We start from the raw sequence: 14,385 nt of genomic DNA, 5'->3' as shown, positions 1-14,385 counted from the left end.
ACCAGGGAGAGACTACTTGGGAAATCTCATCCCTAACGTTCAAACCAGAACACACAAATTAACCAATACCAGGTTAATAAAAAAGAAAAGAGAAAGAACTTTTATTATCACCAGAATATTCCTGTTGCAAGCATAATGACTAGATGGAATAGTAACAAAATAATATACTCAGGGAGGAGAAATGTACCATGGGCCAGGAACTTAGGGTATGTCTACACTACCTAGTGTAGACATAACTAGGAGGGTAATGTAGGCATACCGCACTTGCAAATGAAGCCCGGGATTTGAATTTCCCGGGCTTCATTTGCATAAGCGGGGAGCCGCCATTTTTAAAACCCCGCTGGTTCGAACTCTGTGCCGCGCTGCTACACGCGGCATGAACTAGGTAGTTCGAACTAGGCTTCCTAGTTTGAACTACAGTTACTCCTCATTTCACGAGGAATAACGGTAGTTCGAACTAGGAAGCCTAGTTCGAACTACCTAGTTCGTGCCCCGTGTAGCCGCGCTGCACGGGGTTCGAACCAGCGGGGTTTTAAAAATGGCGGCTCCCCGCTTATGCAAATGAAGCCCGGGAAATTCAAATCCCGGTCTTCATTTGCAAGTGCGGTATGCCTACATTACCCTCCTAGTTCGAACTAGCGGGGTAGTGTAGACATACCCTTAGTTACAAAGGAGAACAAAACCCATTTTTAAATGCACAGACCAGATCCCATTTCCCAAACAATAAAACTTAACAGATGTATCTAAACTTTATCCTACTTACAGACTGTGAAGAGTATTTTCTTAGAGGGAGACATCCTGTCCCCTTCAATAGCAGGAGAAAAAAACACCCAGAGACAAAGGAGGGAAACTCAAAAATCCCTTCGTCCTAGTTTGAGATTCCTACTTACATTCCTATTGGCTAACTCTTCCTGAGTTAGGTATCGTTAACCCCTTAGTCCCTAGGCTGCTGGCTAACCCTCATGATCATGACATGGGGCTTCCCTGTTCTGGCTGCGGAGGCTTCCCTGTTCCCGTCTGGTAGTGGATCCTTGCCCCCAGCCAGCAGAGGCTCTGTGTCCCCAGCCAGAACACAAGGGCTCTGTGTCCTTGGTCCAACTACGGATGTTGCTGGGCCAGAGAATCCCAGTCCACAGAGGTTCAACCTGTAGCAGATGGCCTGCACAAGAGGCTACTATAGCTGGTCGAGAAGCTAATCTGATGGACTTTTTATTTGGCTTAAAGGGTCTCAAAGAATGGACTGCCCCTTAATTGGCACTTGTTAAGGATATTCAGGATGATCCAAGAAGTGTATATATCACTGCCCTTAAGTAGTAAAAGCTCATTCCTTACAGGTAGGGTGAGCCCCTGGGTCAAAAGCATCTGACGCAGTAGACAAATCAGTCCAGTGGTCTCTGAGCACTCAGTTCATACATTCCCATTGCATTAACTGTGTGGGTGGTGGCGCTGCTTTAAGAGGCATCACTCAGATGCATGAGGACACTGGCCAAGTTCACCCCTCTCCCCCAATCTGACCTAGACTGCAGCCCAGATTGTGGGAGCCAAGAGGAAAAAAGGAAATGTCACTCTGACATTGCACTACTGTATTCCATGAAGGGCTCCAGCGATCTAGGAAGTTTGGATCAGATGGGAGCACTCTGTGATAGAAGTTATTGACTGGTTTGTCAGAGTGGCTGCTAACAGGATAGCTGAATGTGGAACTGTGACTTGCCACAGCATGGTCAAGCTTGTCTTTCTTCACGTTTAAGTTCCTTCTGAGCACTGTCCCTCCCTTCATTCCTCTCCACGTTGCTTCATTTACATGATTGTCAGATGCTCACATCATGTCTTTGCACCTTTGCACCTTCTACACCCCCATGCCATTCCTTCCTTTAAGTGTACTCCTCAAGATGTGCAGTTACCAGCAGCTTGCTTAAGGAACAGACAATGACAGTTGTTGATTACCGTGTATCAGTGTTCCCTCTAATCTTTTCCATCCGCATGCAGATTTTTCTACCTATGTGTAGAATTTGTATGTGCACATAGGCATGTGTGAATGTGCACCATCAATAGAAACAAAGTCTAGCTGTGAGCACTTTGCTAATAAGCTGGGCAACATTGGAATGTCTCCTGAGCAGCTGCAAACACCTCCAGCTTACAGAGAACCAGGCTCATTGGTATATGAGTACATGTTCATATCCCTATTGTGTACAAGAAGAGGCTGCCTCTGGTAACTATTGCTGTTGTTTCTTTCCATTGCAGTAGTGCTTATGAGTCTTACTCCTAGATCAGGAACCCCCCTTTCCATTTCACCATTGTACCATGAGAATGGGCAAAATCCAGCCTGCCAAACATTTTTCCTTCAGCCCACCATGACCCTCCAGACTGGGCCAGAGGAAAATGTCCTGTGATGCAGCAGAGTTTAAACAAGCAATCTGCCTGCCTGTCGTGGCCCCAGCCACACTGCTCCTGGAAGTGCCATGGCCAGAGACTGCTGGCAAGTATGTCTCTGCTTGCCCTTTGGGGGAAGGGGAACAGCAGGTTTCTGTGTGCTGCCCCTGCACTATCCTCACAGCTTCCATTGGCCAGAAAGATGCCAATGGGAGCTGTGGGGAGGCAGTGCTTGCAGGTATGGGAATTGTGCTGAGCTGATGATCCACTGCTCCCCACGCCCCAACTGGTGCACAGAAACACTCTTGCCAGCAGCAGTCGGCAGTTTTGAGTGGCATGGGGCCATCGTGGCATGTGGGCAACCCGAGTGCCCCGCTGTGCTGCTGGCTGGGAGCCACCCATGATAAGTGTCTCCAACCTGAGCCTGAACTTGGCACCCTCTCCTGTGCCCCAGTCCCTGCCTCCGATCAGAACCCCCTCCTGGACCGAAACTCCCTCCCACTCCCTGCCCTCTAAGCCCCTGCCCAAAGTTCCTTCTTGCACCCAAACTCCAACCCAGGCCCTACATCCACTCATTAATGTTGTTGTTGGTTGTCTCTCAGGAGCTGAGGAAGACATGTTGTGCACTTCATTTGTGGAGACGCATGTGGCTCTGGAGCCCAAAGGTCGAAGCACACATGCGGCTACAAATAGGGCATGGGACGCCGGTTGTCAGGACAGGAGAGAACACAGCTCTATGTCGTCTTTCACATGCAGCTGCGAGGCGTTGGCGGCAGTTGTCCTCAAACTTTGTCACTGCTTTTCTCGTAAAGGAACGCCAATTAGTCCTGTCTGCAACGACTAGTTCAAATTGTCGAGGTTGAACTCCTGTCCACTGCAAGTTGGTCTTCAGGTTATCCTTATACCTCTTCCTCGGGCGTCCCTCTTTGCGACTACCATGTACCAGCTCCCCGTAAAACAGCTGCCTTGGGATCCTACTTTCATCCATGGGGAGAACATGGCCAGACCATCGAAGCTGGTTCTATCAAGCACTTCTTGATTAGTAATTTGGTCCTGCCAGCGTACTCGCATGATTGATCATAGGAAGCGCATGTGGAACTGCTCCATCCGCTTGATGTGCCTATGGTACAGGGTCCATGTTTCACAGCCATACAGGAGAGAGGTGAGGACCACAGCATTATATACCTTGAGTTTAGTTGACAGGCGAATATCTTTGTGCTGAAGAACTTTAATACGCAAACTCCCAAGTGCCTGACTGGCTTTCTGGATCCTCGTTGTAATCTTTGTCAAGGGATCCATCACTTGATATTGTGCTGCCCAGGTACTTAAAGCTGTCCACTACCTTCAGTTGTGTACCATCAATAGTGATACATGGCTGTGGAGGAGCACTGTTTGGTGCAGGCTGGAAGAGGACTTCTGTCTTTCCGAGGCTAAGAGAATCTGTCAGTGATGGTCTGCAGGTGGTCCTCTTGGTGTGCCATAAGGGCGCAGTCATCAGCAAACAGTGCTTCGGTGATGAGCCTCTCCAGTGTCTTGGTCTTTGCAGTAAGATGTCTCAAATCAAACAGTGAACCATCCAAATGGTATCTGATGTAAATACCAAGATCTAAGTCTCTGACAGCATGCATGAGGACGGGAGCAAAGGACAGGTTAAAAAGCACTGGGACAAGTACGCAGCCCTGCTTCACGCCATTGGAGATGTTGAATTTCTCAGATGGCACACCATCCAAGAGTACCTCTCCTGTCATGTCGTCGTGAAACAGCTTGATGAGTGAGATGAACTTCATTGGGCAACCCACCTTCCTGAGGATGATCCACAATGCATCTCTGTTAACCGTGTCGAATGCCTTTGTCAGATCAATGAAGAGAGAGTAGAGATTCATATTCTGCCAAGGCACTTCTCTTGCACCCATCTCACTACGAAGATCATATCGACAGTACTGCGGGCAGAAACCACATTGTGACTCTGGGAGACTCTCTTCTGAAACTGTCGAAATCAGCCTGATCAGGATGATGCGGGTGAAGATTTTCCCGGCAACAGAAAGCAGCGAGATACCTCTGTAGTTCCCGCAATCGGCTCTTGCACCCTTGCACCCTTATTCTTGTACAGAGCAATTATCACGGCATCACGGGGAACAGATGGCATTTCTTCCTCTTCCCAAATACTGGTCAAGACATTATGAAAAACCTTAAGTGACTCCTCATTAAATGCCTTGTACAGTTCTGTGGGAATTCCATCCTTGCCGGATGCCTTGCTGCAACTCATCTGCCTTATGGCCTTTCTAGCTTTGTCAATAAATGGAGGATCTCCCAAGTCTTCAAGGATTGGCTTCTGAGGAATCTGTTCCAGTGCTGACTGATGGACTGATGATGGACGGTTCAGGAGCTGACTGAAATACTCTTTCCATCGGTTATTAATGCCAGCCTTATCCCTAATCAATGTGGTTCTGTCTGCAGACAACAAGGGGGCAAAGCCAGACTTGGAAGGACCAAAGACAGACTTGATAGAGGTGAAGAACTCCCTTGAGTTATTTAAGTCAGCGTAGTGTTGCACCTCTTCAGCTTTCTTCTCCCACCAAAATGCACGATCAGTGCGGATTTCTTGCTGAGCCTGGGCCTGGAGAAACTTAAACCTGTCTTTCTTAGAGATGGAGCCTGGGTCATTCTGCCACTCCATAAATGCCTTGTTCTTCTTGGCAAGCAGGTCCTCAATAGTACTGTTGTTCTCATCAAACCTGTCTTGATGATTGCGTTTCTTGGGACCCAGCACTGACTTCGCTGTCTTCATCACGATTTCTCTAAACTGGCTCCACTTCTGAGTTGGGCCTCCAATCAATGGTCTGTTGGCAGTCAACTTTTCATCAAGGCTTGACTGGAACTTGCGCAAATGAGAAGGCTGCTGGAGTCTGGCAATGTTAAAGGCTGTTTGAATGAGCTTTGGGCATTTGGGGTGATGCTGAGCAATGTGTATTTTGAAAATACTGCGGACAAGCCTATGGTCAGTCCAGCACTCTGCTCCTCGCATGGCTCTGGTGATAAGAACATCCCGAATATCACGCTGACAAACAATGACATAATCTACCATGTGCCATTGTTTTGATCTAGGGTGAATCCAGGTAGTCTTGTATCTGTTTGCCATCCTGTTTGTAATGAGGAGGTCGTATTCTGCACATTTGCTCAACAGCAATAAGTCGTTGCTGTTCATCTTACCAACACCATGTTTGCCTAACTCTCTCTCTCATCAGCTGTGGTCACAGCCAACTTGGGCGTTGAAGTCTCCCAACAAGATCAACTTGTTGTTGGCTGGCACTGAGCATAGAATGGAACTGAGATTGATGTAGAACTGTTCAATTGTCTCCTCTGTGCTGTTCATGGTGGGAGCATATGCACTGATGACTATTGCATGCCGCTTGTGACTAAGGGGTAGGCATAGCTTCATGGGCCTCTCATTAATATAGACAGGCAGGTCCGAAAGTTGTTTCATCAGACTAGTCTTAATGGCCAGGCTGACTCCATGAATCGTATCCTCATTCTGCACTTTCCCTTTCAAGAAGAAAGTATAACCACTAGCTAACTCAGTGAGAAATCCTTCTTCAGCAAGCCTGGTTTCACTCAAGGCAGCGATATCAATACCGTAGCATGAAAGCTCTTTAGCGACTAAGGCTGCTCTCCGATGAGGTCTTACTGTATCCTCATGGTCCATGAGCGTACGGATGTTCCGCGCTCCCATTACCAACTTTTTTTTTTGCACGACATAACCTTTGCGTGAAAAATATTATTATAGTGGGAAAGCCTTTGCACAGAGATGATCCCACTCTCTCGGTCTCAGAAGTCGGAATCTAGTGGCAGGAAAAAAATCGTTACTTCTGGAGACTACCTAGGCTGCATTGGATGGCCATGTCACCTTAAATACTCTGACATGCCTCACACATTCCACAGTGCGCTGCTGCAACGCCTTCTCAGCCGTTGACTCATAAGGATTTCCTCCGCCTGATCTGTCGAAGCAGTCTTCGCATGCTGGGGTGAGCAAGTCTCTAACTCACCGAGGGTTTCAGTCCGATCGGTTACACTCACCTGGTTTAAATGGTCTGTCAAAGCCATTGCATGGGGTGTGGCCGTTGCTGCATGCAAAGCAACTACGTGGAGCCAAAGGTGAGAGCTGGGTGCCGGTAAAATATGTTCCCTGCCTTATGGTAGTTACCTGAATTTTTCATTAGGTGTTTTGGATAATTAGGTGTTTAAGTCTCAGCTTGACAAAGCCCTGGCTGGGTTGATTTAGTTGGGATTGGTCCTGCCTTGAGCTTGATGGTCTCTGAGGTCTCTTCCAGCTCTATGATTCTATGATAATATAAATGTACATTGTAATATAAATATCTGTTTTATTTCTCCTTCTGCAGCATGTTGGTCCCTTGGTCTGGCGAATGTAAGGGTGAACATGTGGTACATCATTTTTATTAGCTGTAATTAATATAATGGAAAAACTCCTCTCAAGGAGTTGAGTATAGATGTCTTGGGGACATGTGTAATGAGCATGAATGGGCTCTGTTGCAGAGAGAAACTAGTTGGAGGAAGCTGTTTTGTGGACTTAGCGGGAGCTAGGCCACCAGACTGGGTATAAGTGGGATGCTACCCTTCACTGTGTTACTCTGAGGCTGCAGTGCTGCTGTTCAGCTGAAATGTAAAATCATTTTCTGTTGTAAACCTGCAAACATTTCACTTGGGTAACTGCAGAGGGGTACATTTCCTTTGAGTGGTGGATTGAGGCCATGATTGCAGTGGAAAGGGAAGAGTCTAAAGCACGCTTATGACAAAGGCATAAAATAGTGGTCCGCCTGGTAAATTATTTGAACCATGCCACAGCGTATAACCAACAGAGCCTTTTATTTTGGTATTAATTTGCTTTCACATGTTATAATTTCTGTTTCTGTACGTCAGCCTCCATGCCAACTTTTTTAGTGGCACAGAGTTTATTGCTGACGCCTTCTCTTGTACAACAGTGTCTGCCACACTAGGCTGAAGCAGCATTTTTTAGAAGCAACTCCCGGAATGAATCACATGAAGTCCCGTGAAAAATAAGGGAGTCTTATTTTGAAGTTTTAATGGGTTTGCTGATTTCAAAGAACAGCAACTGCTCAAATGTTTTTGATGCATGAGATGGCAGTAAAGCCCCATCTTTCCTCACCAGAAGAGAAAGTGCCATCTTAACTTTTCACCCAGGTTATTGATTTCTGATAAATCAGGGCTTGCAAATGCCTAAAGCATGTTTCCATGAGGAAACTGCACCCTCTGTATAACTTCATGCATCCAGGGGTTAACAGTGTTATTTGCTTTTGTGAATTGCTTGATATGCTCCTAATAATCATATTCATGTTTAAATTACAGAATGAAGCCAATCTAACTGTGCAGGGGTATTTGTTCAGTAACAGACCCAGCCCGCAGGTTGTATTATCTCCAGTAAAAGAGACTTCTGTTGTCTCATTTATACAACACAAAAGAAAACCTGACGGGGAGTGAGATGGGGAGAAGAAATTGCCTATGAAAATAACTTGAGAGAGTTGATCAGTGTTATTGATTAAGCTGTTAGGCTGTAGAATAAAGAGTCTGGAATCAGGAAGCTGAAGTATGTAAAATGAACATAACATCAGTGAAATACATTGATTGCCTTTAGTACTTAAAAGTGCAACTGTCATACTGTTACACTGGAAGTATTAACTCTGACTTGAATTCACATTCTGAAACTCACATGCAATTTGTACCTCTCCCAATAAATATTGAACTCCCATTGGAAACTTGAGCTAACCTTTGTTGTTATCAACAACTCTTCTTACCCCATTTCTGCCCTATATTCTGACATTTCCTTTATTAGAATTGCAAGCAGCTTTGAAATGTTTCCTTTTCTGTGAAAATCAGAGGAATGGGGGTCTTATAGTAACTGTCTTTTAAAAGAGACTTTTTAGTCTCCTAACTATTGGGAACAAAATCTCTTAAGGTGCCTGAAAAAGTCAGTTTTTTCAATATTGACATACCATTTCATATTAATTATGGCAAAACTCCAATACATTTAAAATCAGTGGAAAGACTCCCATTGATTTAAATAGCTTTTAGGTCAGGTTCTGTATACAGGGAATTTTTCTTACTTGACTTTTTTTGGTAAACTTACTAATGAATTTGCTAAATCTTTTTAAAAACAAGAAATTATAAAGTAGAAGCAATCTTGAAAGTGTCATGGAACAATAACTCTTAATATGTTTCAGCAATGTACATTATTGTGTATTTATGTTTTTTAATTGTAGACATTCATAATATATATGGAGTGTTATGGTAATACATTAGTGAATATACTCAAAATACCTTGGTATTGTGCTTGGAATGAAGTGTAATGGTTTTATTAAAACAATTTTGTAGAAGAAATCTGCTTGTTTTCTGAGATGCTAGAAAAATTTGTATTGGGGGCGTGCTGGAATGCATTGAACTAAACGGTGAATCTTATATGATGGAAACAACTTTAAACCAGTGGGTGTGGTAGCACTGCTACTTCCAGCACCTATGCTTGTTTTTAGAGAAAACAAGACAAAGCAGGAAAACTAACTACTGTACACACACAATCTTATAATGGCTTAGTACAGGTGTGGGCAATAAGTACCCTGTGGGCCAGATGCAGTTCCTCAAGGTTAGCCCCTCTCTATATCAATGACCTAATCTCCTCACTACTTACTATTCTCCTAATTTAGAAATTCCAGAGATGTTGTTCCCTATGAATATGAAGTTTTGAACAGTGTACAATTAATAAGACAACCAGCAACTACAGAATAGTGAGGGCAGAAATGTTTAAAACCTGGCTCATTCACTGTGCATTCCGTTACATGCACACACAATGAGGCAGAGAAGGCACATGGAAAAAACAAAGTTTGTGCTCATGTAATCGCAGGCTATAGCATAATATATGTGCACAAGGGGGTAAAGTTAATGTCTTTCAAATAACCTTAATTTTAAGCAATCTTAATTTGTTCTTAATTATTTTGTATAGGAATATATAATTATAGTAACAAACTGGTCAATGTTTATGTATACCATTGTTCGCTCCTGGAACTAATGAAACCTACTATTTTACCATTCTACACTGTCTGCACACAATTTGATACTTGCCCACCACATCATTACAGATTTAGTAATAGCCCCTTTGGATAGCATCCATTCTTGCCTGAAATACCAGGTTAAAAAGATGGGCTTTGTAGTATGCTCTCGAAGTCAGTAAGTCTGGGCTCTTGTGGATCTACTAGTGATAATGGTCTGCAGTCACTGTGTGTCATTTATCCTGTCTTATATTATCCTGTCTGGGGTTTTGTGGGTATTTTGTTTGTCACAGTGTTTTTTATTTTTGATGGTGTGTGCACGTGCATGTGTGATTGGTCTGATTTCCTGTTGCTTATAATCCAGTAATATATAGTCCTATATGTTGATACAATGGTGTGTCCTCCCACAAGTTTCTCGCTATTAGACTAACATTCTCTACTTCAGTTCTACCACACTTATTTGTCAGCTAAGGCCACCACTGAGGCTATGTTTAGACTGCAGGCTTCTTTCGAAAGAGGCTCTTTCGAAACCATCTTTCGAAAGAGCCTCTTTCGAAAGATCGCGACTAGACTGCAGGCGGATCTTTCGAAAGAGAAATCCGCTTTTTCTAAAGAGAGCGCCCAGCGAGTCTGGATGCTCTCTTTCGAAGACGGCCTATTTACATTGAAGAACGCCTTCTTTCGAAAGAGGAACTTTCGAAAGAAGGCGTTCTTCCTCGTAAATTGAGGTTTACTGCCATCGAAAGAAAAGCCGCGTTCTTTCGAATTAATTTAGAAAGAACGCGGCTTGAGTCTGGACGCAGGGGAAGTTTTTTCGGGAAAAGGCTACTTTTCCCGAAAAAACCCCTGAGTCTGGACACGACCTGAATGTATTATTTTTTAATAATGCAATTACTGAACACTTTATTTGCAATAATGGCATTTTTCAGTGATGATTTCTCCCCTCCCCCATATTAATTGATTAATTATTCTTTTCTCTTCTTTTGCCTTAGGATGAAAGAATGATGTGATGGAGGTGAATATGGGCTGCTGGTCAGGCACACGGCCCCCATTGTCGTACCTCACCCTCCTGCTTGTCAAGCTTTTGGCCTGCATTTGCCAGGGGCTTCAAGGGACAATACCACTTGGCTTTCACTTTACACATTCCATTTACAATGCTACAGTGTATGAAAACTCAGCAGCGAGGACCTATGTCAACAGTCCCAGTAGAATGGGCATTACCTTGTCAGATCTTTCATGGGATATCAAATACAGGATAGTGTCTGGCGATGAAGAGGGCTTTTTTAAAGCAGAAGAAGTCATAATTGCGGACTTCTGCTTTCTCAGAATAAGAACTAAAGGTGGGAATTCTGCTATATTAAACAGAGAAATCCAAGACAATTATTTATTGATAGTAAAAGGGTCTGTCAGAGGAGAGGACTTAGAAGCATGGACAAAAGTGAATATCCAGGTTTTGGATATGAATGATCTAAGACCTTTGTTTTCACCAACAACTTACTCTGTAACAATAGCAGAAAGTACTCCTTTAAGGACTAGTATTGCACAGGTGACAGCAACAGATGCAGATATTGGGTCCAACGGTGAATTCTATTACTACTTCAAAAACAAAGTTGATCTCTTTTCAGTTCACCCAACCAGCGGAGTTATCTCTTTAAGTGGCCGATTAAACTACGATGAGAAAAACAGATATGACCTTGAAGTTCTGGCTGTGGATCGTGGGATGAAACTTTATGGAAACAATGGAGTTAGCAGCACTGCCAAGCTTTATGTTCATATTGAACGTATAAATGAACATGCCCCAACCATAAATGTGGTAACCCACATACCCTTTCCATTAGACAAGGAGCCTACATATGCTGTTATTAACATTGATGACCTAGATGAAGGAGCTAATGGGGAGATTGAATCTGTTTCCATCGTAGCTGGAGATCCCTTAGAACAGTTCTTACTGGCTAAGGAGGGTAAATGGATGAATGAGTACAAAATCAAAGAGAGAAAACCTATTGACTGGGACAGCTTCCCCTATGGTTACAACCTTACTCTTCAAGCAAAGGACAAAGGGTCTCCTCAGAAGTTTTCTGCAGTCAAATTGGTCCACATTGCTAGTCCCAAGAGAGAAAGTGTCCCAGCAAAGTTTGAAAAGGAAGTTTACGATGTGTCTATTAGTGAAATTTCCCCCCCTGGAGTGGTAGTTGCTATAGTTAAGCTGGTGCCTGAACCACAAGGTGTGGAATATAAAATATCTCCAAATCAGGATGCTGAGTATTTTAAAATTAATCCCAGGACAGGTCTTATTGTCACTGCTTGCCCTTTGAAAATAATTGAGAATGAACTCTATGAGTTAGAAGTAGTAAACAAAGGTGGTGATTTAAAAGCACAAGTTATTGTCAGGTTAGAAGATGCCAATGATCACATTCCAGAGTTCACACAGCCTTCGTACAGCTCCTTTGTCAATGAAAGTGTTCCTGTAGGAACCAGTATTTTGTCCGTTTCAGCATTTGACAAGGACAGGGGAGAAAACGGATATATAACATATAGCATTGCCAGTCTGAATTCACTGCCTTTTACTATAAACCAGTTTACTGGTGTTATTAGCACCTCTGAAGAACTGGACTTTGAATCCTCTCCAGAGAGCTACAGGTTCATTGTCAGAGCCTCAGATTGGGGTTCTCCGTATCGTCATGAAAGTGAGGTTAATGTTACCATATACATAGGCAATGTCAATGATAACAAACCATTATTTGAGAAAGTGGCTTGTCAGGGAGTGATTTCATCTGACTTCCCCATTGGTGGTCACATCACGGCTGTATCTGCAATAGATATAGATGAACTAGAACTGGTGAAATACAAAATAATCTCTGGAAATGATCTTGGGATTTTTTATTTAAATCCTGACTCTGGTGTGCTGCAACTTAAAAAGTCTCTTGTTAATTCTGGTATAAAGAACAGCAATTTCGGTCTTAGGATCACAGCTACAGATGGAGAGAATTTTGCTGATGCTATGTTCGTTAATATTTCAGTAGTACATGGGAAAGTGTCCTCAAAGACTTTTAGCTGTAGAGAGACTAGAGTTGCTCAGAAGCTGGCAGAGAAATTGCTCAAGAAGGCAAAAGCAAATATGAAGTTGAATTTGGAAGATGGCTTCCTCGATTTTTATTCGATTAACAGACAAGCTCCATACTTTGATAAATCCTTTCCCTCTGATGTAACAGTTAGAGAGGACCTTCCAGTTGGTGCTAGTATCCTGAAAATAAAGGCCTATGATGTGGACTCTGGATTTAATGGGAAGGTTATCTATACAATTTCTGATGGTAATACGGATAGCTGCTTTAATATTGACATGGAAACCGGATTGCTTAAAGTTCTTATGCCCATGGACCGGGAGAAAACAGAGCTGTATCTCCTTAACATTACAATTTATGATTTAGGTAATCCCCAGAAATCCACGTGGAGACTACTGACTGTAACTGTAGAAGATGCAAATGATAACAGTCCTGTTTTTTTACAGGATAGTTACTCAGTTAATATTTTAGAAAGCACAAGTATCGGTACAGAAATTATCCAAGTAGAAGCCAGAGATAAAGATCTAGGATCTAGTGGTGAAGTGAGTTACTCAGTATTGACAGACACGCAGCAGTTTGCCATCAATAGTTCAACTGGAGTAGTTTATGTGTCTGACCAACTAGATAGGGAATCGAAAGCAAACTATACACTAAAGATAGAAGCCAGGGACAAATCTGAGAATGGCCATCAGCAATTTTCTGTTGTTCCTCTTAAGGTTTTTTTGGATGATGTGAATGATTGTTCTCCAACTTTCATACCATCTAGTTACAGCGTGAAGGTCCTTGAAGATCTGCCAGTTGGCACTGTAATAGCTTGGCTAGAAACTCAAGACCCAGATCTTGGTTTGGGAGGTCAAGTGCGCTACTCTTTGGTGAATGATTACAATGGACGATTTGAAATAGACAAAGCTAGCGGTACCATCCGCTTGAACAAAGAACTCGATTACGAGAAACAGCAGTTTTATAACCTGACCGTGCGTGCTAAAGACAAAGGACGTCCAGTTTCCCTCTCTTCCGTTTCTTTTGTAGAGGTTGAAGTGGTGGATGTTAATGAAAATCTCTACACACCTTATTTTCCTGACTTTGCAGTCATTGGATCTGTAAAGGAAAATGCCCGCGTTGGAACAAGTGTGTTACAAGTGACAGCTCGAGATGAAGACTCTGGAAGGGATGGGGAAATCCAGTATTCCATCAGGGATGGCAGTGGACTCGGAAGATTTAGCATAGATGAAGAAACTGGTAAGCTTAGAATCTTTATTTTATTGACTTTAATCTTCATAGACGTTGTTACAAAAGCAAAGCATGGGGATAATTTTTTCACTTGAGAATGTAACATAAGTTCAGATCTTCATAATAGGCAAAATAAATTTGTAAATATCAACGCTTCAGACATAAATGCGATAAGGTCATTACATGGACACATCCATACCACGGTGGGTGTATAATACACATTACTTTGTAGTTAACATACAGTTCCACTGAAAAGCAATGGTGGCTATGCAGTGATTCCATTACAGCTATCATTTTATCTGTTGATAACTGTAAATTAATCAAGTCACTCCTGCAGACTGTCTCTGCATTCTTGACCTTGACTAACCAATAAAGTAAATGAAGAATGTGAAATAGGCTTAAAGATGAAATCATTCCTATTTCTGTGGTGGGTATTACTCATAAAGCAAGCTTGCTGTTGTTTTTCTTAACATTCAGCAGTTTAAAACAATATGTCATGCTGCATCATATGCTTTCAGATAACACATGGCTTAGTTTGTGCTAGTATTGATTCTCTTTGTACTAATGTTTCAGACATGCACATTAGAAAACAATATTTGAATGCTGATTAAGAAGTTTATGTTTTAAAAGATTTTAACTGCTAAGCCACC

General features: G+C 42.9%; 1 protein-coding gene across 9 annotated transcripts in view; it reads left to right on the top strand.

Moving 5' to 3' along the window:
- FAT3 (FAT atypical cadherin 3) overlaps positions 1–14,385 on the top strand; it is a 647,479-nt gene that overhangs the window by 127,957 nt on the left and 505,137 nt on the right. For all 9 annotated transcript variants that reach the window (XM_025188675.2, XM_075919378.1, XM_075919376.1 and 6 more), the window contains exon 2: positions 10,436–13,744. In XM_025188675.2, coding sequence (XP_025044460.2) covers positions 10,453–13,744 — 3,292 coding nt within the window. In that variant the 5' untranslated portion in view covers positions 10,436–10,452. The remainder of the gene's footprint in view (positions 1–10,435; positions 13,745–14,385) is intronic.

Source organism: Pelodiscus sinensis, chromosome 1 (assembly GCF_049634645.1).
Source record: "Pelodiscus sinensis isolate JC-2024 chromosome 1, ASM4963464v1, whole genome shotgun sequence".
Lineage (NCBI taxonomy): Eukaryota > Metazoa > Chordata > Testudines > Trionychidae > Pelodiscus > Pelodiscus sinensis.
Note: the sequence above shows the minus strand (reverse complement) of the source record. Positions and strands in the feature narration are given on the sequence as shown.